The 21,394-nt window shown below is 48.8% G+C and overlaps 1 protein-coding gene across 1 annotated transcript; it reads left to right on the forward strand.

The window, feature by feature from the left end:
• The first annotated feature begins 6,717 nt into the window (after window positions 1–6,717).
• Window positions 6,718–18,513, forward strand: PEF1 (penta-EF-hand domain containing 1). Its single transcript, XM_044424826.1, has 5 exons — window positions 6,718–6,774; window positions 12,894–13,176; window positions 15,030–15,185; window positions 16,460–16,603; window positions 17,418–18,513. The coding sequence occupies exons 1-5, from the start codon at window positions 6,748–6,750 to the stop codon at window positions 17,645–17,647; spliced, it is 840 nt and encodes a 279-aa protein (XP_044280761.1). The 5' UTR covers window positions 6,718–6,747; the 3' UTR covers window positions 17,648–18,513.
• Window positions 18,514–21,394: the final 2,881 nt, after the last annotated feature.

The following is a 21,394-nucleotide window of genomic DNA, read 5'->3' on the forward strand; positions in this document are numbered from 1 at the left end:
ACAGCATGGCCACCAGTGAATACAAAAGATGGTTCCAGTAAAAAAATTATCCAATACCTTCTCCCACAAAGAAGCAGCTGCTGGCATCGTCTTTTCTTTATTTGCATCTAGAAACAATAAGCACACCGGCTGGTGGAGATTAAACAGTATATTCACAACGCTGAATAACACAGCACAGCACTGATTTTGTCTGTTGTAATCAGGCAAGAAAATGTAGCATAACATACAATATTGGTGAGCAGAGCTGTCGAATTCTCTGTTCTGACACCGGGAACCCTAAAAGAACAGCAGCGGAGAGACCTTGGCAGAGCCAGAGCCTAGCACCTCTGCAGTTCGGGCCCACGCGAAAGGAACGCCGCTCTCGGCACCTACGTGCCTCTGAAGGCTCAAGTGATATAATGAAGTACCCCTGATTTGCAGGTCAGTGTTGAGTCTCTCTCAGCACAGGCTGAAGCAAGTGGCCAGTGGCTTTCCAGGTTTTGGGATCTTCTCTCATCCTGAGTCTTCTCGATTCTAAATAATGTAGTCTCTTTGATTAAAATACACAGCTGCATTCTGTTTAGACTTTCACCCAGGAGCTCACTTCCAAATGAGGCAGCTCGGAAAAAACAGTTTGTGCCACTCTGACTCCTCCTCCACAATACATCCATCTTCCGGGGCCATTTTCATACATGCTCCCAAAGGTGTGAAGGTGCTTCAGGGAAGTTTTGGATGCCTTGCGCCACCAGCAGTTAGCTGAATTAGGCAACTCCTTATTAAAGAAAAGGTGCAGTGTCAAATAGCCGTGGAACATTTGCTGAATAAGACATAGATCCACTGTTGTGGCTGCAGCAGACGGCAAAGCAGCAATCCACTGATTAGGCAAGAGGGACAGTCCAACTCCCATCTCTGTTCCTGCTTAAAGCCCTGCATATCATATTGAATCACCAGTAAGAAGAGTTTACAGGCAAGGATTGTGGGTCGCGTTGCATGACCAGCCTCATTAATGCTTCAAGAGACAGTGAAGACTCCAGTGCCGCGCATGACGTTTTGCACCACACCTGTCTGCTGCAGAAGCTATGTGAGAAGGGACCTCCCTGGCCCCACAAGTGGAATGGGAAGGCATGGCCGCCTCCTTCACAAGACGTGCAAGGAGCTGGCCCTCCCCTCTTCACTGAAATGTTGGAGCTGGGTTCCTCGTTCTTCGCTTTCTCAAGGGTGACCCTGGTCATGCAGGACCTCCCGAGAAGCTTCCATCTTCAGGAAGTTGTTGGCCGTCTCAGAGTATGCTCAATCTAGGGCCCTGAGGAATATGGCTGCTCTAAGGTACAAGAGCACACCAGGCTGTTGGCAGAGCAGGGCCCGTGTTTCTGGTCAGTTGGCAACCTGGAAAGCAAGAGAGATGGAGCAACAGTTGTAGGCCTGAAGCTTCATTGCTCAGCACCCACAGAAGTTAGTCCAGACCCACACGATGTGTCTCTCTTTTCCTGCTTCCTTGTATGGATTCAAAGGGAAAACAAATCACAGTGGACTTCCAGGACACAAAAGACAGCTCTTGCCACTGGCGGCAGGACTATTACTTGATATAATTTAAAATTACCTACATATCTTTGGGATCTAAGACTTCCACTGTATGTTGCTGGGTTTTGTATCATGACCTCCACAAGAAGTGTCTTGCTTGATTAAAACAAATGGAAAGGAAAGGAACGGACAGGACTGTTCTTATTCATTCATTCATTTGGAACACTTGTATGCTGCCCCATTCACAAAAGCCTCGGGGCGGCTTCCAATACAAATAAATACTATACAATTATATTAAAAATCTGGAGAGATCCCAGGAAGATATAAAATCAATACATAAATTTAACAATTAAAATAACGTTTAAATAAAAAGGTCTTGGCCTGGCGCCTAAAAACAAGTAACGACGGCACCAGGCTCTCTGGGGTCTTTATTTTATGCATCTGCTGTCTGCTTCTGCTAGTACAGGATGCCTCAGAGAGACAGTGCCTCATGGTCAGGTCTTTTATGGAATACTCCGTGTCCTCTAACTATCAAGAATAGTGAACATTTACTTCCAAGGGGAATTGTGGCAAACCAGGAACACTCAGGAACCCCAGCTAAACCAGAGCTAATACAAATTATCCAGGAGGAAACAGGCTGTAATTCCAGGACTCTGGATTCCCAGCCGCCAAATCCAGCTCACAAAACTGAAGCACAACTGCTTGTTCTAACTCCAGGTCAGGAAGAAAGCCAAGATTTATGACTTCTCATTGACTTCAATGTGGGCAACCTTTTTATGACTGATCTGCCAGTTCAGATCATGAACAGTGAGATTAACTGCATGGGATAAGCCATGGACAGAGGTTGCCTGAGGATACTTTGCTCTGATTTGTGCTCGGACCCACCTTCTTTTTCCGCCACGCTTGATCAACCATCACATCCTTGTCCAGCAAACTTACTGAGCTCTGGCCCAAAACTAGAACAAGCAGGCTGTGCTGGCGATGCGTGGTCTGAGTCGGAAATTAACCCAAGAGATTCTGCATGCACAGGTACGTCTCCATCACTTCTTCCACCAAGCTCGCACCAACAGATGGTGGTTTTATGGCAGAAATCTCCCTTTTGTCTGCTAAAACAGAGACTCTCGTGGATGCAGAACCCTTCACAACTGTTCCTTCTTTCACATTTTTACCACAAAAATGAACGCATTCTGCTTTCTTGCAGGTTCGTGTGTCCCAGGTTCATTTTTTGTTGTTGTTGTTTTAAATTTCATTCCCTGGCTCAATATGAAACTGTAAAAAATATTTATAATGTTATCTGTGGCACCAGTCTTACCACAAAGGTCATGTCGCTTGCCATACGGAACGGTTGATATCATGCTCAGCCACTGTTGACTTTCTGCCTTAGCTCTTGCATATCACTTTTTAAGTTGCTGTTCAAGCGACAACTTTTTCCTGCTCAGGACAGAAAGGCAGTGAAAGGCAGCTTCGTGTGAACCCCCATTCCATGCATTTTGAGCACGCTCTTACAGCGTCACTGTCTTTGTGTTTGGTGCAGACTTTGGTTACGAAAGCATCCCGGCACAGCTACAGGGGGAAATCAAGTGCAAAAATAGCACAATTGTGCTAAAAATTAGCACAATTAGGAAATTGCTAATTGAGGCAAGTGTGTAGCAAGCCAGACATGGGGAAATGTACTTTCACATCCAAAGTCAGAGCTTTCCCCAGGGAGCTCCACTGTGTGTGCCGCTCAAATGCTAATGCCCCTTTGAGGAACTGCTGTGGGCACCAGCACAAAATGGCTTCAAAGGATGTGGCTAGTCACATAATGGCTGTTCAGCAGCCCCGAGGGAGGGGCGGGGAGGGGAGGGGCAGAGTAGCCAGGCTAGTGGGCATCGGGACATGGGAAGCGGTGCCTCTGACCCTGCCCAGTCGTCTCCCAGCCACATGGCTCTGTTCCCTCAGTTCCGCCTCGCCGTGCCCAGCCGCCCTCCCTCCCTCGCCCAGCCTGGCTGCCTCTCTCCCGCCCACCTGCTGCTTCCTCCACTCCTGGGCTCTTGCCCTCTGCCTTGCATTCTCTTCCCGCCTACCGAACAGCGCGAGGAGGCTCAGGAGCAGGAAGGGGGGCCCGCTGCTCTCACGTTGTTTATTAAATGCTGCTCTTCGAAAGGGGCAGGACTTGAGCAAGCACCTTTGGGTGTGCTTATGAGGGCACGCTGAGGACCCCTGCTCTACACCCCTTGTCCACCAGCTGGGGGGACACACGTGCATGCGCACACAAGCACATACTAAAATAAATAATACATATAGGATTTAGGAGGGCAAGCACTCCCATTGACCCCACCCCACTCCAATGAACAGTCATGGCCCTTGGGGCCACAAGGACTGCGCACCTCTGTTCTATATTCTCCTAGTTTCCCCCTTCTCGCATGTCATGAGATCTTTCATGTTACATGCACATTACATCTTTCATCATACGCTGCTCTCTGCTCTTTATGCACCCACTGCTGGGAGCCTGCTTGCAACGAAGAAAAGTTGTCAAAAACGACTTCTAACACCCAGAATTTTCAGTTCACTCTGCTATTTTCCACGTGCCAGATCTCCTGGGTGCTGAGCACTGTCAGAATCCCGGAATCTCAATTTGAGAAGAGGAAATAAAACTCGGGGTCACAGGAAAGATCAATCGTTATGAACCTCCACGTCTTTATTGCCTATCCCAGGTTCCCGCGGTTGACTCACAATAATGCATTACCAGGCTAGCAGAGATAAACTCGCTGCAAAGCTGCAATACCATTACAGGGCATTTATAGGTACACAGGTACAGGGCAATTGATGACAGAATGCAGAGATTACAATAAGATTCTGAGGTCATCACATACAGAACAGATAAAGAAATGTCAGTCAATCACACTGTAACAATGAGATTAAAATATTTCTAATTGCCTGTATTGACACTTTAGTTGAGTAACTTGAACCCATCTCCAGGTCTGCTCAGACATGCAAATTCAAGCTACTAGAAACTATTCATGATAAGCTCAGTCCCTTAGGACTCTAAACATTCTGCATGATCAGGGCACATGAAGCCCTCTGGGCTATCAAAAGATTATTGTAAACTGAATTCCAACAATGACGATTTACAATGTATATTTGGGCTAAAATGGCCTGTCTACTGTAGCTTACAGCTAAAGGTGAGAGAAAGGAGTGGGGGATGAAGGCCATTTTAAATAGTGACAGCTTGGTTTTGAGAAGGAAGACAGGATTTGATCCCACAATGCAAAGGCACACAGGAGTAATGCTTTTCAGACAGGATTTATCCAAATTTTCCCAACAGCACTTCCCAGTATCTCTCTGCCAGCGCATTTACATAGGGCAGTGCACAGTGTCTGTTCTGTAAGCTCAAATTATATCCTGTTGCATTTTCATTGGTTGCTTAGCGTTAGCTAATCAGGTGGGAAGAAAAGCCACTTGATTGGCTGCTGGCTAAATCTCAGGTGCAGACAGCTCTTTTTGCATCTGTGCGCTTTGTATTTCAACTCCTGACCTTTTGGCAAATATCCCTGGGCTTTATCACCACCCGGAATTCATTCAGCTACTTAACTGTTTCTGCCCCGTGACACATATTCCATGCAGTGCAGAGGGAGGCGGACAAGCTGGATGAATCCCCTATGAACTACTGGCATGCCCCCCACCAATGTTGGATTTTGCTCTCCCAAATGGGACTTGGGGGCTTCTGCACAAGATCACAAGCTTCAGTAGAGCACAGAATTTAATTGCCCTCCACAAATTTCTCCTCCATCTCCTCTTTTTTTAATTTATTTAAAACTTTTTCTATACCGTTCCTTCAAAGATGTCTCGGGATGGTTTCCCCCTAAACCACACTGTATGCCATCTCCTCCCTTCTGCAGCCCTGCCGGCACTGCCACCTTTTACTTATCTGCCCCCTTCCTATGACCTCCACCTTGACCTTCCTGCATATATTCCTGGCAGCAGTAGAGGCTGGTTTCCAAAGGAAGTTTAGGGCTGTGCGATGGCCCATCCAGGAAGTCCTGAGAGGCTTGGTACCCACAAAGTCCCATGATGCCGCCAGGCGGTGCAGTGCTTTTAAACAATTTGCATAGTGTAAGAAAAGCCAGAAAAAGGCATTGGGAACCTCAGCTTCTCAAGGTGCTTAAGGTGCGTGCACCTTGCACACAGGCCCATTCCTCTGAAGTGTGAGCCACCAGCCCCAAAACTGCTGCTGGGCCAGGCCAAGTCTGCCTTCTGTTCCATCTCCATTCCTCTTCCTTCCTTTTTATTCTTTCTTTCTTTCTTTCCTTATTTCATCCTGAACAAGCCATGGCGAATTCTCAGGAAGGGATGGGGTGGGCAGTGTCAGGACATGAGCAAAAGCTTTGCCATAATATGGCTGGTAAAAGCCTGACACTGTAAGAAGAGCTGTAGACTTAAGATGGGAATCCTGGTTTTGTTAGAATCCATGTTACAAGTCTTGCTTCCCACACAGACCTTTGAGATGCACATGCTTGCCCAGCCCTTGGATATGCTAGTTGTTTACCTGTCTACAAGGTTCTTTCTGTATTGTATGGTCTTAATCCCATTCAAGCCCTTTTGTTTTATTCTAATGATCCCCACCTGCCTGTTTTAAGACTCCATCTTTGCAGTCCCTTTGGGGGCTGCCTACATGCCACATGCATTCCCTCTATGTCTGCATAAACTGAAAATGTTCTTAGGATGGTACACCCCCCAGCGGACTCTGTGGGTGGCTTTCTTTTTTGCACTCCTGCCAGTAGGACACTTTGGGCATTGCTCTGCCTCGACAGGAGCAGGAGCAGGAGCAGGCCCAAGCGCTTGGGAAACGCAGGCAGTCAGTTCCACTGCATGCGGTGGGGCTCGCTCTGGCCATGCGGCGGCATGCAAATGCCATCAATAAATGCATGCTCAGGGCGCACTCCTACACGGGGCTGGGCCGGAGGCAGCCCTGCAACGCCGCCCGGGGCATCGGAACGCCGCAGGGCTTCTTGCGGTCGGCCCCGCGTGGGCCCCTGCAGCGAGGCTGCCCACCCGAGACCAGCAGCCCACGCCGCCCTCGGCTTCCCGCGCCTCCCCAGCTCTCCGCTGACACACCGGCGGCCCCGCCCACCCTGGCCGCCTGACGGGCGCTCGGCGAGCCTGCCGCCCAATAGGATGCGCCGGGGGCGGGGCTGGGCGGGGCGAGGCGGGAGAGGCAGGAAGGGGCGGGTAGGCGCGGCGGCCCGGCCGGCGGGGAGAGGCTCAATGGCGGCGAGTTACCCGTATGGGCAGGTAAACGGGTGAGAGGGAGCGCGAGCCGCCGCCGCGGGGGCTGATGGGAGCCCTGGGGGCGGACAAGCCCACCTGTTGCCCAGGCGACGGAGCGCCTCCTGTACGCGGCGGGGGCGCCGTTGCGCCGGCAACGGGGCGCGGCGGGGCAGGAGGCGGGGGCGGGGGCGCTGCCCGGGGGGTGCGAGGCCGGGCGGGGGTCGGGCGTCATCTGCGCCTCGCCCTCGCCGTGGCTGGGGAGCCTGCTTCACTCCCAGCGGGGAACAGCGAGCGGCCCGGCTCGGCCTGAGGCCTGCCCCCAGGTTTATGGAGGGGGCGCGGGGGCGCCTGGGCGTGGCTGAGGGATTCGCGGCGCGCCCCGGGAAGGCCCGTTCGGCGCTCGGCCCCGCCTTGGCCGCTGCTTCCCCGCCTGCTGCAGGAAGATGGTTCGCTGATCTGCTTTGCAGGGCGAAGGCGCGCTTGAAGGACCCCTGAGTGGTCCGCGTCGTTGCGCGAGTTGTCGGGGCAAGTTCTTGCGCCCAGCCTTCGTCCCGCTCCTGGGCACCTGGGGCTGCAGCTGCTGGATCTGCGTCAGCAGGGGGGTTGCCGGGCAAGGGAGACGGGAGCGCCGCGGGCAGACCTCTCCTGTGCCAGCTCGGGGGAGGGGGGAAGACAGGATGCCTTGCTTTCAGCCTATTTATTAGATTGACGTCCTGCTCTCTTTCCTACCACAAACTCAAAGCGGCTTAGATCACCCCCCTCCCCCTGCACTCAGTCGTGTCCCCACAACAATAACCCTGTGAGGCAGGTCTGTGACTGGCCCAGAGTTACCCTGTCTTTAAACTGCACCCGATGTAGGTAAATACTGGCCCAGCTAACCAAGTTCTGTCTGGCACCCAGAGCAGAAACCTTTCCTAGCCCTTGTGCTGGCCACATCCCCAGCAACACTCAGTCTCATGGCTATGCTCCTCACATTCTTACCTGGGCGTAAGCCCTGTAGGATTTAAGAAGTCTTACTTCGGGGTAGATGTACCTGTGATTCCATTGTGAGGATAGTTAGAAGGGTTAACATTCCTTCGGTCTTAACCTTGTTCCTCTCTGTGTTTTCTTTCCTAAGCACTTTAGACTGCTTTTTTGTCCTGTAGATTGTGTTAACAATAACGTGTTTTCCAGGGTTACTGTATGGAATCTTTTTAGCCAGCCATTCCAGGACTTGAACATGAGGCTTCTACAAGCAAAGTTGTGCTTTAGGGGCAGTCCTGTTTCACAAAGGAGTAACTTCCTGCCGCACCTCTATACGTGGGAAGAACTGAAGTGACCCAAGCTCAGACAGAGTATTTTAAAAGGAGAGGCCAATCTAGATATGACAAGGGCAACCAGTCTGCTCCAATGGCATATGACCCAGCAGGGAAGAAGTGACCTTCCAAACTTTGGCCTTCAGCTCTCATCACCGTTTGGCCCTGGCTGATGGGTATTGTGGCCCAGGAACATACGGAGAGCCCCACATTCCCCAGCCCTGGCGGTGTTGTGGGGACTTAGGAGGGGCATTCAATGTATTCTCGGTATCAGCCTGAAGAAAAAGGAATAATAAATTGAAATAATTTTTATTTTTCAGTGTAATCCCCCGTAACTTCAATACACGTATTACATCTAGAAATTAACTTTTCAATTCCCTGTAAAAAATACCCTTCCTCCTTGTCTAAAAAATGTGTGTTAATTGCCTCCTTGAGCTCTTCATCGTCAGAAAATCACTTTCCACAAAGATCTTTTTTTAAATTCGGGAATAGGTAGTAGTCACTGGGGGCCAGGTCCGGGCTATAGGGTGGGTGGTTTATTTCTTCGAAACCACAGTCTCGCACAGCAGCCTTCGAAACGCACGCTGTGTGAAGGTCGCGTTGTCGTGAAGAAGCAACACACCTGCGGTCAGTTTTCCCCACCTTTTTTCTTTAACTGCCTCTTTTAAATTGTGCATCTTACGCAGAGTGGTTGCGTAAGATGCTGCGTTTATGGTTTCACCTTTTTTCATATACTTGATCAATAAAATTTCCTTTGAGTCCCGAAACACTGTGGCCATGATTTTTCTAGCCGATGGAGTGACTTTGACTTTCTTTGGAGGGTCAGCACCTTTTTTATGCCACTGCATGGACTCCTGCTTACTTTCAGGGTCATAGTGATGAACCCGTTTCATCTCCAGTAACAATCCGGTCGAAAATACTCAATGAATCTTCACCACAGAGCTCTAAAAACTCTCCACAGCACTCGACTCGCACTTGTTTCTGAGGCGCCATGAGCATTCGTGGCACCCATCTTGCACAGACCTTTGAAAGGTTAAGATGGTCATGAAAAATAGTAAATATGGTACCAACGGACAGGTTTGTCATCTCTGCTAACATTTTGATTTTTATTCGGGCATCTTCCAATACAAGTTTCTCAATTTTTTTCACATTTTCTTTCATACTGGCAGTAACCAGCCCGCCCGAGTGAGGGTCGTCTTCAGTGCTTTCTCTGCCCGTTTTAAATTCACTTGACCACTTTTGAACTGTAGATAATGAAGGTGCAGAGTCCTGATAAATGGCCACCATCTCTTCGTGAATGATTTTTTGACACTTTCCTTGTTTTGTAAGGAACTTAATCCCAGTGTGGTGCTCGATTTTTTTCAACATTGTTGCGCCAGTCATCATGGTCGTCTTTCACTGAGGATTACTAGGGAACTAATGATCACACTTACTTGAAATTTTGCATGTATACCCTCAGATGTATCATTAGCTAATGAAATAATTAAATTACCCACATCAATAGCAAATCAACCCGATACCGAGAATACATTGAACGCCCCTCGTAAGTTAAGGGCATGTTGGTTGTGGGGGAGCTGGCTCGTTTCCCTTTTCAAAGTGTGTTTCTTACGGCATGAGAATGGGGACAGGGTTGGTTTGGTTTGGTTTGGTTTGCCTTGTCAGGTGTGTGGGATGACCAAAGTAGCCTTCTTGCAACTTCTTGCTTTATTGGCTGCTCCATCACAACTGACATTGGTGAACATGCCAAGTTAGGGGAGGGGCATTCCCCAAAGGTAGAGATGAAAATGGGGGAGGGAGGCAATGATGGAAGGTGGAAAGCAAAGCCAGTAAGAAGAGCTGCCTCTCCCAGCTAGGCACCTTCTAGATACATTCTATTACAGCTCCCATATTTCTAGCCATCTTGGGCTGCATTTATCCAAAGTTGTGCAGCTTAGAGATAAGAAGCACAACCACCTCCTTTCTAAAAATGGTTTTAACACTTGAAGTAGTTATGTGTGGAATTAGTTTGTTAACCTCTAGTAACTCTTTAGTTTGCTGTTTTAAGTAATACTTCTCTGTATGTTGTGTTGAATGTCTCCTTACCTTTGGAGGGGGAAAGTGGGGTTTATCTTTCTTAGATAGATAAACTTACACTGTGCAGTGGAGTCTTCAGGTGGATTTTGCAGGCTTCACTTCACCTCCCTTGTGCAGAGGAGGATCCAGGGTGTCGGGTCTGTGAGGCCATCTCCTGCTTTGCCTGTTCAGCAGGTTAAGCAGGGTACGCTCTGCCTCTGGAGCCAGCCATAGAGCATTAACAGGTCTTGAGCATGCGGCTTTCCAGAGGCTGCTGCTGTGAGACATCCCAACTGTACATCCCTCGGGTAACACCTCTGACAGCAGCATTGGAGCTGTGACTCTGTGTGCCTAAATGCTTATGATAACACAAGGCACATCCCCAGCCTGGAGTAACATGCAAGGCAATGTGTTTATATGCCATTGCTTCGTTGCTGGGTGTGCCATGAGAAATTCTACGAGGGTCTGGGAAAGAGGGTGGAGGGAGTCCCACTTGACCCAAATAACCAAACCTGGCTTGAATTTATTTAATGCATTTGCATGGCACTCTTCAGGAAGTTAAGGATGGCATCCATGGTCCATGCACACACATACGCATTTATCCTCACAGCAACCCTGTGAGGAAGGTAGGGCTGAGAGAGAGAGAGAGAGAGACTAGCCCAGTTTCACACAGTTGACTTCATGTCTTCATGGGGATTTGAACTCAGTATGGCTGTGAAAGTTGGACCATAAGGAAGGCTGAGTGCCCAAGAATTAAGGCCTTTGAATTGTGGTGCTGGAGGAGACTCCTGCGAGTCCCTTGGACCGCAAGGCGATCAAACCGGTCAGTCCTAGAGGGGATCAACCCTGACTGCTCTTTAGAAGGCCAGATACTGAAGATGAAACTCAAATACTTTGGCCACCTAATGAGAAGGAAGAACTCCCTGGAGAAGATCCAGATGCTGGGAACAATTGAGGGCAAAAGAAGAATGGGACGGTAGAGGATGGGGTGGCTGGATGGAGTCACTGAAGCAGTCAGCATTTATTTATTTATTTAGCGGGCTTATATGCCGCCCCATTCGCCTAAGCCTCGGGACGGCTTACACAAAAATAAATATAATTAATACAATAAAATGCAATTGGAGACATACTGGCCACAGTTGTTAAAATCAATAAATAAAATCAACAGTTAAAATGCCATTTAAATAAAAAGGTCTTGGCCTGGCGCCGAAAAGCAAATAACGGCGCCAGGTGGACCTCTCTGGGGAGCGCATTCCATAGGTTGGCCGCCACCGCAGAGAAAGCCCTCCTCCAGGTACTTTGCCTCCTAATTTCCTTCACGGAGGGTTCCCGGAGAAGGGCTTCTGCCGCCGATCTCAAGGGGCGGAAGGGCACATATGGACATAAGCGCTCCTTTAGGTAACCAGGACCCAAGCCATTAAGGGCTTTATAGGTACTAACCAACACCTTGAATTGGGCCCGGACTTCATTGGGAAGCCAGTGAAGCTGACAGAGGACTGGGGTTATGTGAGAGTAACGCCCAGTCCCCGTCAGCAACCTGGCAGCTCTGTTTTGCACCAATTGAAGTATCCGGACCGTCTTCAAGGGCAGCCCCACGTAGAGCACATTACAGAAGTCTAGTCGGGAAGTTACCAATGTGTGAATCACTGTCGCCAGGCAGTCGTTCTCCAGGTAGGGACGCAGCTGGTGAATCAGCCGAAGCTGAAAGAAAGCACTCCTCGCCACCGCTGTTACTTGAGCTTCCAGCGAAAGCTCTGGATCGAGGAGCACTCCCAAGCTGCGGACCTTGTCCTTCAGAGGGAGTGCAACCCCATTCAGGACAAGGTCAAGGTCCCCTTCCCCAAAGCCTGAACCTCCGTCTTGTCTGGATTGAGCTTCAGTTTATTGGCCCTCATCCAGCCCATTACCTCGGCCAGGCACCGGTTCAGTACCCCCACTGCCTCACCTGGATTGGTGGAAAATGAGAGGTAGAGCTGGGTATCATCAGCGTACTGATGGTTCCGCAGCCCACACCTCCTGATGACCTCTCCCAGCGGTTTCATGTAAATGTTGAACAGCAACGGGGACAAAATGGACCCCTGCGGTACTCCATGGCATAACTGCCATGGCGCAGAGCCATAGTCCCCCAGCACCACCTTCTGGAATCGGCCATTGAGATAGGAGCAGCACCACTGCAAAGCAGTGCCTCCAACCTCCAGTCTTGCTAGCCTATCCAGAGGGATACCATGGTCGATGGCATCGAAGGCCGCTGAGAGGTCCAGGAGGACCAACAGGGACACACTCCCCCGTCTCTCTCCCTGCACAGGTCATCATACAGGGTGACCAAGGCAGATTCGGTACCATACCCGGGTCTGAAGCCGGACTGAAATGGGTCCAGATAATAATTTGGCATGAGCTTAAGCGGACTCCGGGGGATGGTGGAAGACAGGAGAGCCTGGAGGAATGTTGTCCAAGGGGTCGCGATGGGTCAGACACGACTTCGCGACTAACAACAACTTCCCTGCTCTATGGCATGTTAACTCTGCATGCTGTATTCCACAGAGACTGCCAGACATGTCTACTGCTCTTCTAGGCTCATCTAAGCCTTTTAGATGTTCTCACTTGGTGTAAAATAAGGCAAGTTAATCCATGTGCATTATAATTATCCTCAGTATGAAGTCTGAGTGCTCAGAATGATTCTGCCCCTTGAGTTTAGCACATTAATGTGAACTAGAAATCCAGATAATGTGTTGACTCATTGTCCTTCTATGCTTGACTGACTGTTCACTCTTTCATACCTATTTGCTTATCCTACAGCAATTCCCTGGATCTGCAGGACAAGCTCCAGGTGCTCCACCAGGGGCTTATCCTGGTGGCCAATATGGAGGTGGAGCCCCTCCTGGAGGTCCCTATGGTAGGCCAGCCCCTGGGGGGCCCTATGGGCCACCAACTGGTGGAGGCCCTTATGGCCCTCCTTCCTCTGGTCCTCCGGGTGGGATGTATGGAGGCAGCGCAGCACCAGGAGGACCCTACGGGCAGCCCTCAACTAATCCATATGGTGCCCCTCAGCCTGGACCCTATGGCACAGGAGGTCCCGCAGGTAAGCATGGAAGTACCTGTAACTGTTAGAATGATGTTGTGTTTCATGATCATTTGTTACTTGGGGAGCATTGAAAATGGTTTGTAAGTTCTCATGGCACAGCACCCCATGTATTGGTGGAATAATGTGGCCCATTTATCTGGGGTTGCTTATCACACTGTCTTTTTCAGTGAGCAAAAATGTCATACCATGTTTGCCATTTTTTTCTCCATGCTGAGGGTGGAGGAATCGGCCAAACTCGCCTCTCCCCCCACACCACTTTTACTGTTGACAATTGACAGTGTTTGCATTGCAATGACAAACCAGGGTTTGTTGAATTGTAGGCTGCTATGTGTGAACCTGGAGGTATGCATTAATTTTGAATTTTAACAATAAATTATGCACAGGGACAATCCATGATTTGTTGTTGCGGTTGTAAACTGTGGGTGGTTTAAACTGTGCATTTTCATCCTGTGCAAAACCAGAAGTATTCATGGGTTATTTTGCTGAACTACAGAAGGATCAGCCAGGAACAAACAAAAAATTTGGCCTCTTTGCTGGTGCTGCCAAGGCTGTTGGAGGTACATGGAGGGAGCCACTGAAGAAAGAGGGAAACAAAAAGTTCAGGGACTGAGAAAGCAAACTGATTGTTTCTTAATGTCAGACAAAACTTGGCTTAAATAAACCATGGGTTTGCATTATGTGTGAACCATGTCATAGTCTCACACAGAGCCACAGAAACCTGTAGTTTCCTCCTCCCATTTGCCCTTTATCCCAACGCCTGAACACCAAAGTCTGCTTGGTTTGAAAACTGAACTACAAAAAGAAGAACCTGAATTTTAGTTTTGGCCATAAAGGACTAGAAACAATTTAGTTTTGCCATAAAGGACTAGAAACAATGTATACTATAAATATGTGGTGCTAATTTGGGCTGTGTGCACGTATGGCCTTTGGTTGTTTTAAGCAAGCTGTCGCCTGGCCACATACCGACTGCACCAAGGCCCACGAAGCTTCAGCAAGATTGCTGCATGCTCTGAGCCTCTCACTGTGAGCAGTCCCTCCTCCCCAAACAAACCACTAATACAAGCTCATTTATGCTTTTGTGGACTAGGCACACTTTGCAAAGCTGGGTGAAGTATGTTTGGAACGGTGAGGATGTATTACAGGCATCACATTTCCATTTCTCTTCAAGATTCATATGGCCTCCAGGAGCTCTGTGGCTCGCCTAGTCTCCCAAGAGTTGCACTCTGCTGTTTGTAAAGTGCTTCAAGGACCGAAGCCTTCTATCTTTGGCATCTGTCACTTAAAACCTCATGGTGTGCATCTGGCGCCCTTGACACATGCCTTGTACCGCAGAGTTAGAGAAGCAGTCACTAATTGCATTATTCATCTCCATTTAGACTGGTGGTTAAGAAAGATGCCCCCATTGCATTATTTAAGACTTCAAGGTAGGAGCTGAAAAGCACCAAAGCTGCCACCTTGAGTGGTGGAAATAAAACTTTATAGCCTTGCATCTGTCTCCTGTAACTGGGTAGCTGCTGAAATGATATAACTGCCACATACTTGCACTCAATTTTACAAACTCAGAAGAGACCTCACTTGTTTTCCTTCTGTTTTTACAATATTTCATATCTCAGATCTTGGCCAGGGTTAAGCCTGTTTCCACAGGATTAATATCTGGGCTATTTTTTAAATCCTTTCAGAAAAGAGGGGCTGAGCAAACAGGCACAAGGCAGGCCCCACCTTCTCCTTCCTGCTTTAGCTTCCGGAAACCTGCTGAGCTGGGTGTTCACTGTTAATGGTGGCAGGCATTTACTTGCCTTGAAGAACAACTGTGCTGTTCTCCGACTGTACGTTTTGCCTTTCCTCATCAGGCAGCGTCCCTCCAGGGGTGGACCCAGAAGCCTTTTCTTGGTTCCAGAGCGTAGATTCCGACCGCAGCGGTGGCATCTCAATTAGAGAGCTCAAGGAGGCCCTCGTCAACAGCAACTGGTCCACTTTCAATGATGAAACTTGCTTGATGATGATGAGTGAGTCCAGATTTTGAGAATCCAGATGTGCTGAGCATCATATGGAGGACTAGGATGCTGATAGGTTCTTGCTCAAAGTCTCCCAAGGTACTCTGTAGTTAGATATGGCTCTCAGCATACAAAGGGTGCTTGTGCTGTGACAATTCTGTGAGATGCAACAAATCTTGCATCTTGGGGCCACTATCCTGCAACAAACTTGTGTTTGACTGGGGCCACTATCCTTTCCTGGCTGCCATGCCCCTGCGGTTGCCTTCCCCTCTGAAGCTGAACACACACAAGTGCCATAACGCTTGTCTGTCTTCTGTGTGCACCTCCGTGCCAGTGTACCAAGTTGCTCTTGTGGTTTGGGAGAATCAGGCTGGCTAGCAGCTGCTTCCTCAGCTTATCCAGCCTCAGGCTGGGAGTTCTTGAGACGGGGGAGCCCTGATCCAGCAAAGAGAATGGATACGATCTGTCAGTGAGGGCTTTGCCAGTGGCTCAGTATGTCCACACAGGACAGCCTCAGCAAGTTGTTCTTGCAGCCCCTCTCAATCTTGCAACATGGTTGCAATGAAAGAATCCAAAATGCTGGCTTAATGGAATATTGCCCCATAAGGTATATAGGATGCAGTGGTCACCTGAAATGAGCGGTATTAATGCGGAAGATGCTGGCAGTATTGTTCTTGAAGCTCTCACCCTTTCTTTCCTTTCAGGAAAGAGAGCACATGGGAGCACAGAGTTTTCCCTCAGTAGAAATTTGAGAAGTGGGCCAGGGACAAGGGCCATGTTGTTTGGGTATGTCTTTAGAGCAGGTCAGATGGAAGAGAACAAATAGGCGCAAGGAGGTGCTCCCTATGCATGCCTTAGTTAGTGCTGAAAGAGCAACTCCACTTTAACAGTTACGTATGCCATCCAGAAGATGTTTCCAGACTGCCTGGGGAAGTTTTCCAACTGCTGCACAGACCCAAGAGTAACCCTATACTTGCCCTTGCTATCCCAATGTAGCATGTAGATAATGTGGTAAAGGTTAGACTGGAGACAAATACTAGTTTTGAAAAGTGTTGTAAATGGTACAATGGATGCCTTTTTTCTCTTAGAATACAAAGTTTTAGTCCCACTTTTTCTGCTCAAGTAGGCATATTGCAGACTTCTGAAATGCGGCAGAACTTTCCAAAGCTAGTTGGCCAAACTCATATGTGGGAGCACTCCGGCATGCCCCTCACTTCTTGGCGAAAGTGGAGATGCTTTAAAAGTCTGTACCTTGCTCAGTGTTTTTTTATTTCTTGTTCTGGTAGACATGTTCGATAAAAACAAGTCTGGAAGGATTGACCTTTATGGGTTTTCGGCCCTGTGGCGCTTCCTCCAACAGTGGCGAAATCTCTTCCAGCAATATGACCGTGACCAGTCGGGAAGCATTAACTTGAATGAGCTGCACCAAGGTGAGACGTGGAAGGACGGTGGTCTTTGGAGCCTCAGCCAGATGTTCCTGGCCTCGAGCTCAGGCATGGACTCAATGTAAGGGGTTGGCGCTGCCTGCCCTCAGGCTCAGAAGCTACTTGAGGGCAAGCCCGAGGCAGCTGCCACTTGAGTCTCTGGCTGATCCCAGGTGCAAGCTCACACCTGCAAAGCTCCCGCGGTGGGGAGGGCTTACAGCCCGGTCAGGCTCCCATCGGACTGGCCTGGCTCCTTAGGTCTCTTGCGGATGGAGGGCTTGGAGAGCAGGAGCCTCTGACAGCAAGGGTGGCTGAGCAGAGGTGTGCAGGGCTCACACGGCCCATGGGGAGGGAATGTTGCTCACAGGGAGAGCAGCTGCTCTGCACACAGGCCTGCCCAGCAGGGAAGAGCCCTGCCCGAGACCCAGCGCCAGTCTGTGCTGACAGTCTGTGCTCCAGCTCGGTACAAAGCAGCAACCCAGGCCATTCTGAGCGAGTTTGTCAAACCAAATGCAAGGCCCTGGCGTGGCGTGGCGTGGCAGCGGGACAGGGGTGTGCTCAGCATGCGATTGCTGCGTGTAGAGGCGGAGGAGAACCTGTTTAAGGGGGATGCTGAGAGTCACAGGTGCGGCCCCAGAGTGGAGGGTGGAAAGGTCACTCAGCCAGCAACCTTAGGAAAGCTCACAGCTCCTCAGTGTTTAAAATCTGGACAACTGACAGCTGTGCTGGCATTGAGGAAGTGAGAGATGCTTGACCCATCTGCAGTGCCCCCAGCTGAAGCATGGGTTTTCCGTGGCATTCTCTGTTGCCTTTCTCGCAGCTCTCTCCCAAATGGGGTACAATCTGAGCCTGCAGTTTTCCCAGTTGCTGCTGTCGCGTTACTCACAGAGGGCCAACAATCCTGGCATTCAACTGGACCGCTTCATCCAGATCTGCACCCTGCTCCAGACCATGACTGAAGCCTTCCGGGAGAAGGATACGGGCATGTCGGGCAATGCACGGATCAGCTATGAAGACTTCCTCATGATGTCAGCCACTCGTATGTTGTGAGGCCTTTTCCTCTTAGAGAGCAAGGGGCGTGAGTGATCTTTCCGGAGACTTGGCACTTCCGGCACAGGCCCAGAAGGAAGAATCTGTGGTCCGCACTGTCTAGAAGATGCTGTGTTAAGAAGGACAATGAGATTGAGCCTTTCATCATTTCTAAACAGCCACATTGCCAGATCAATTCAATTCTGGGAGGGTCGACGGGTTCAAATTTGATTACAGTGAAATAGGCATTCTGCGCAGCTGCTAAGAGCCAAACGACAAGCAGCCGGCCAAAACTGTAGTGACGTGCAGTTCCACCATGGCCGCCACAGCGAGGCTTCATGTCTGCCCCCAGCCAAGACGTGTCAGGTACCTTCAGCCCAGGCTTCTATGCCAGCTTTAGGGATGGTTGCCAGGCAGCTTGAATAATGCCTCATCCTCCTGAATTATCCTTCTGGAGCTTCCTGAAACTTAGTACAGGTCTGTCTTGAGCGCTCTTGAATTACCAAAGCAGAAAACAGTACCAGGGAGAGCATTGGGTGCTGACGCTGCTGTCTTCGCAGAAAGGGGCCTGTACTTCGTGGTGTCTGTTTCAAGCCAGCTCTGCATTTTGCCATGAGAAGAGCTGAGATTTCAGACTTCTCCTCCGCAGGCACGTTTTCATGAAGCTCTGGTCCCGTCCTCCCCAGTCAACCTGGTCCCCACCTTTCCCTTTGCAGTGCTAAATGGCAAGCTTTTCTTGCCAACAAATAATTTAACTTGTTCACTTTTCAGTTGCCAACATTTTGCTTGTGATTTTCTTTGTGGGGCCAAAATCATGGATGGTAACATGTCAGGAAGAGATGTATACCTAAATAAAACTGTACAATAAAGGTTCCTAAGCACTAAGAGATGCTTTTCCTCCTTGTGTTTTTCTTTTTTGCATGATGCAGTATATTGTGGGGACAAGATGGGATAGCCTAATATAGAATTACCCTGAGAAGTCAAGACAAAAGTGGGTGATCCCAGTCCAAGAGACTTTCCTTGCGCAGGACATACACATCAAACTGGCAGTCTTTGGATAAGTATAAATTCTGGGTGGAAAATCCCATCTTTTTGCCTAAAAAAGAAAAGGTTACTGGTTTTCATGTTGCAGAGAACATGGAAGTGTGGAAACACATCAAGCAGTTCATGCCTGGAAGAGTGCCTGCTTTCTCTCCCGTTGCCAGCTCTCTGCTTCTGTCATGTGCCCAGTATTCATATTCTTTCCATCCTCACATTTGTTTCCAGTGCTTTAAATTTACATTTAAAGCTTCCATATAGCCTGAAGTGCCTGATCCTATATATTCTTGGAACTAAGCAGGGTTAGAATCTGGATGGGTGACCTAAATGTACAGTAGTCCCCCAACATTCACAGGGGTTGCGTTCCTAGAGCACCCGCGAATTGTGAAAAACCGCGAATTTTGAATGTGGTAAAAATGCCTTTTATAGTTAAAACCCTAAATATGTCGCTGCCTCATTCTTCTTTATGTAGCGTACAGTGCTTTCATTGATGCCATAATGGAGCACTACTGTGGCATAACTTTTTAGTTCCCGGAGCAAATCCAGTAGTTCAACTTTCTCCTGGAGTGTTTTAAACTTCTTCTGGTGCTTAGGTTCATTGCCAGAAGCCTTAAAAGGTGTGGGGCATTTGGGCAGCATCCTAGGGCTTCAAGAAGAACAAAATGAGAACACTCAGCAAACACCGGAGATCCATCACAGGGCAGCAGCCAATCAGCGGTTTCGCAAAATTGCGGGGGTTTCCGTGAACAATATTCATTCGGTTCCAAGGAAAATTCCACGAAAGAGAGGCCGTGAACGCTGAACTGCGACTTCATGGGGGTCTACTCTATATGGTTCTATGCTTATTCTTGTAAACTGCCCAGAGAGTTTCAGCTACAGGGAGTATAGAAATTAGTAGTGGGGAGGGGGGTCAGGGGTTGAGGCCACACCTTCTGAACTAAAAGTCCCTATTCCCAAATGCCAGAAATTTTATTTATTTATTTATTTATTAAAACATTTTTATGCCGCCCCATTCGCCGAAGCCTTGGGGCGGCTTACAACAAAAAATTAAAATAACATTTTAAAATATATACATTAAACTACAAATATATAATATAAAACATACAATATAAAACAAGCCGCCCTGGCCAAATAAAATTCAATAATATTAACATTTAAAATACTGCTTAAATAAAAAGGTCTTTGCCTGGCGCCGAAAAACAAATAACGACAGCACCAGGCGGACCTCTCTGGGGAGCGCATTCCATAACTTAGGCGCCACCGCTGAGAAATGGGGGTGATGGTGGCCCAGGATGAGGGGAGCGGCACTGTCCGTCATTCTTTTCTGCCCTCCCATCGGCTCTGGAACTCAAGAGCTGCACAACTTTTATCCCCACCGCAAGGTACAGGGTGATCAGCTGCATTTTTTGAACATTGGATGATACTGATGCATCCATATCTCTAAAGGTTGGATGACTTGTGCCCTTTAGACGTTTTGGCCCACAATTCCCGTCAGCCCTAGGCAGGATAGCTAAAGAAGGGGGATGATGGGAGTTGTAGTCCAAATCATCTGTGAGGAGGGCACAGGTGGCCTACTTCTGACTTAACCGAGATTGCATTAAAAGTAGGGATTCCAGTGGGAAAATAATGAAAGGAGAACAAGCTTCTGAAGTACTGATCACTAACCCTGTACAGACTTCCATATATAATCAGCGGTTCTGAGGATGTTAGCACTAGAAAGGGTAGTGCTATTCCACTTAGGGTGGGCCTCTTCCTGGCCCCCTTCTCTCTGCTAAGCTGCCTTTGGATGAGGAGGTGCCATCGAGCTATCCTGGCTAACACTTGCAATGCAGTAGTAGGCAGAGTGAATTAACCTACACAATAGCAGGATCTTCAGACTTTGGCAAAGTCAGTCCATCCTCTGCCCCAGTTTAGAGCTTACCCTCTCCAAGCTGGGACAGGCCGTGCATGAGGGATGCTTTCCTTGTGTCACTTGCAGCAACATCTCCGGGGTGCTGAATCGGCTCCAAGCGCTCAAACTTGGGATATTTCTTTAGATCGAGAACTTCTGTTGGAGTGGTCCAATACCTCCTGGACAGAAGATTTCACAGCTAGGGAAACAGCAAGAGAAAGCTGCTTTAACTGTTGCTGTAATTTCTCTTGTGAAAACAAACTGTGGGGATAGGAGGAATCAACCATGCAAATGATGAGATTAACTTTTCGCTTTGAAAGAAAATTGGACTGCTAATTACCCTTTTTGCTCTTAACGAGCGGCTTCCTCATTAGGCATGGTGTGCAACTCCAGCTACAGTGCCAAGCAGTTGGCTTTCCTTGCAGTCGGAGAACCGTGTTTTTAGCGTAAAATTGGTGCATTTGCAACAGAGCAAATAGCTCCCACTTGTGTATTTCCAAGAACACATGATGGTTTACGCCTTGGCTTGCCAGATGTGGGTTGTTTGTTTTCACCTCCCTCCAAGCGTACAGCAAAGCAACCTCTCTGCTGGGTTCCCTTTTATATTTCCTCTCAACAAAGAATGTGGATTTGGAGTACCCAAAAAGTGAGGAATAATGCAGTGCACACTGGTCAATGGGAAAGACATTTGGGGAGTGAGCTTTAGCCTGTTGCCTGTGGGTGGAGTGAAGGGGCCATATTGTAGGGACTTAAACATTCAGGAAAGTTGCATGCCCCTTTCTTAAATTTTCAGTTTTTAAAAAAAGTTTCCAGGCATTGTTTCCTTAAACTTCAGACAA

This window comes from Varanus komodoensis, unplaced genomic scaffold, assembly GCF_004798865.1.
Source record: "Varanus komodoensis strain SLA01 unplaced genomic scaffold, ASM479886v1 scaffold15, whole genome shotgun sequence".
NCBI classification, from domain to species: domain Eukaryota; kingdom Metazoa; phylum Chordata; class Lepidosauria; order Squamata; family Varanidae; genus Varanus; species Varanus komodoensis.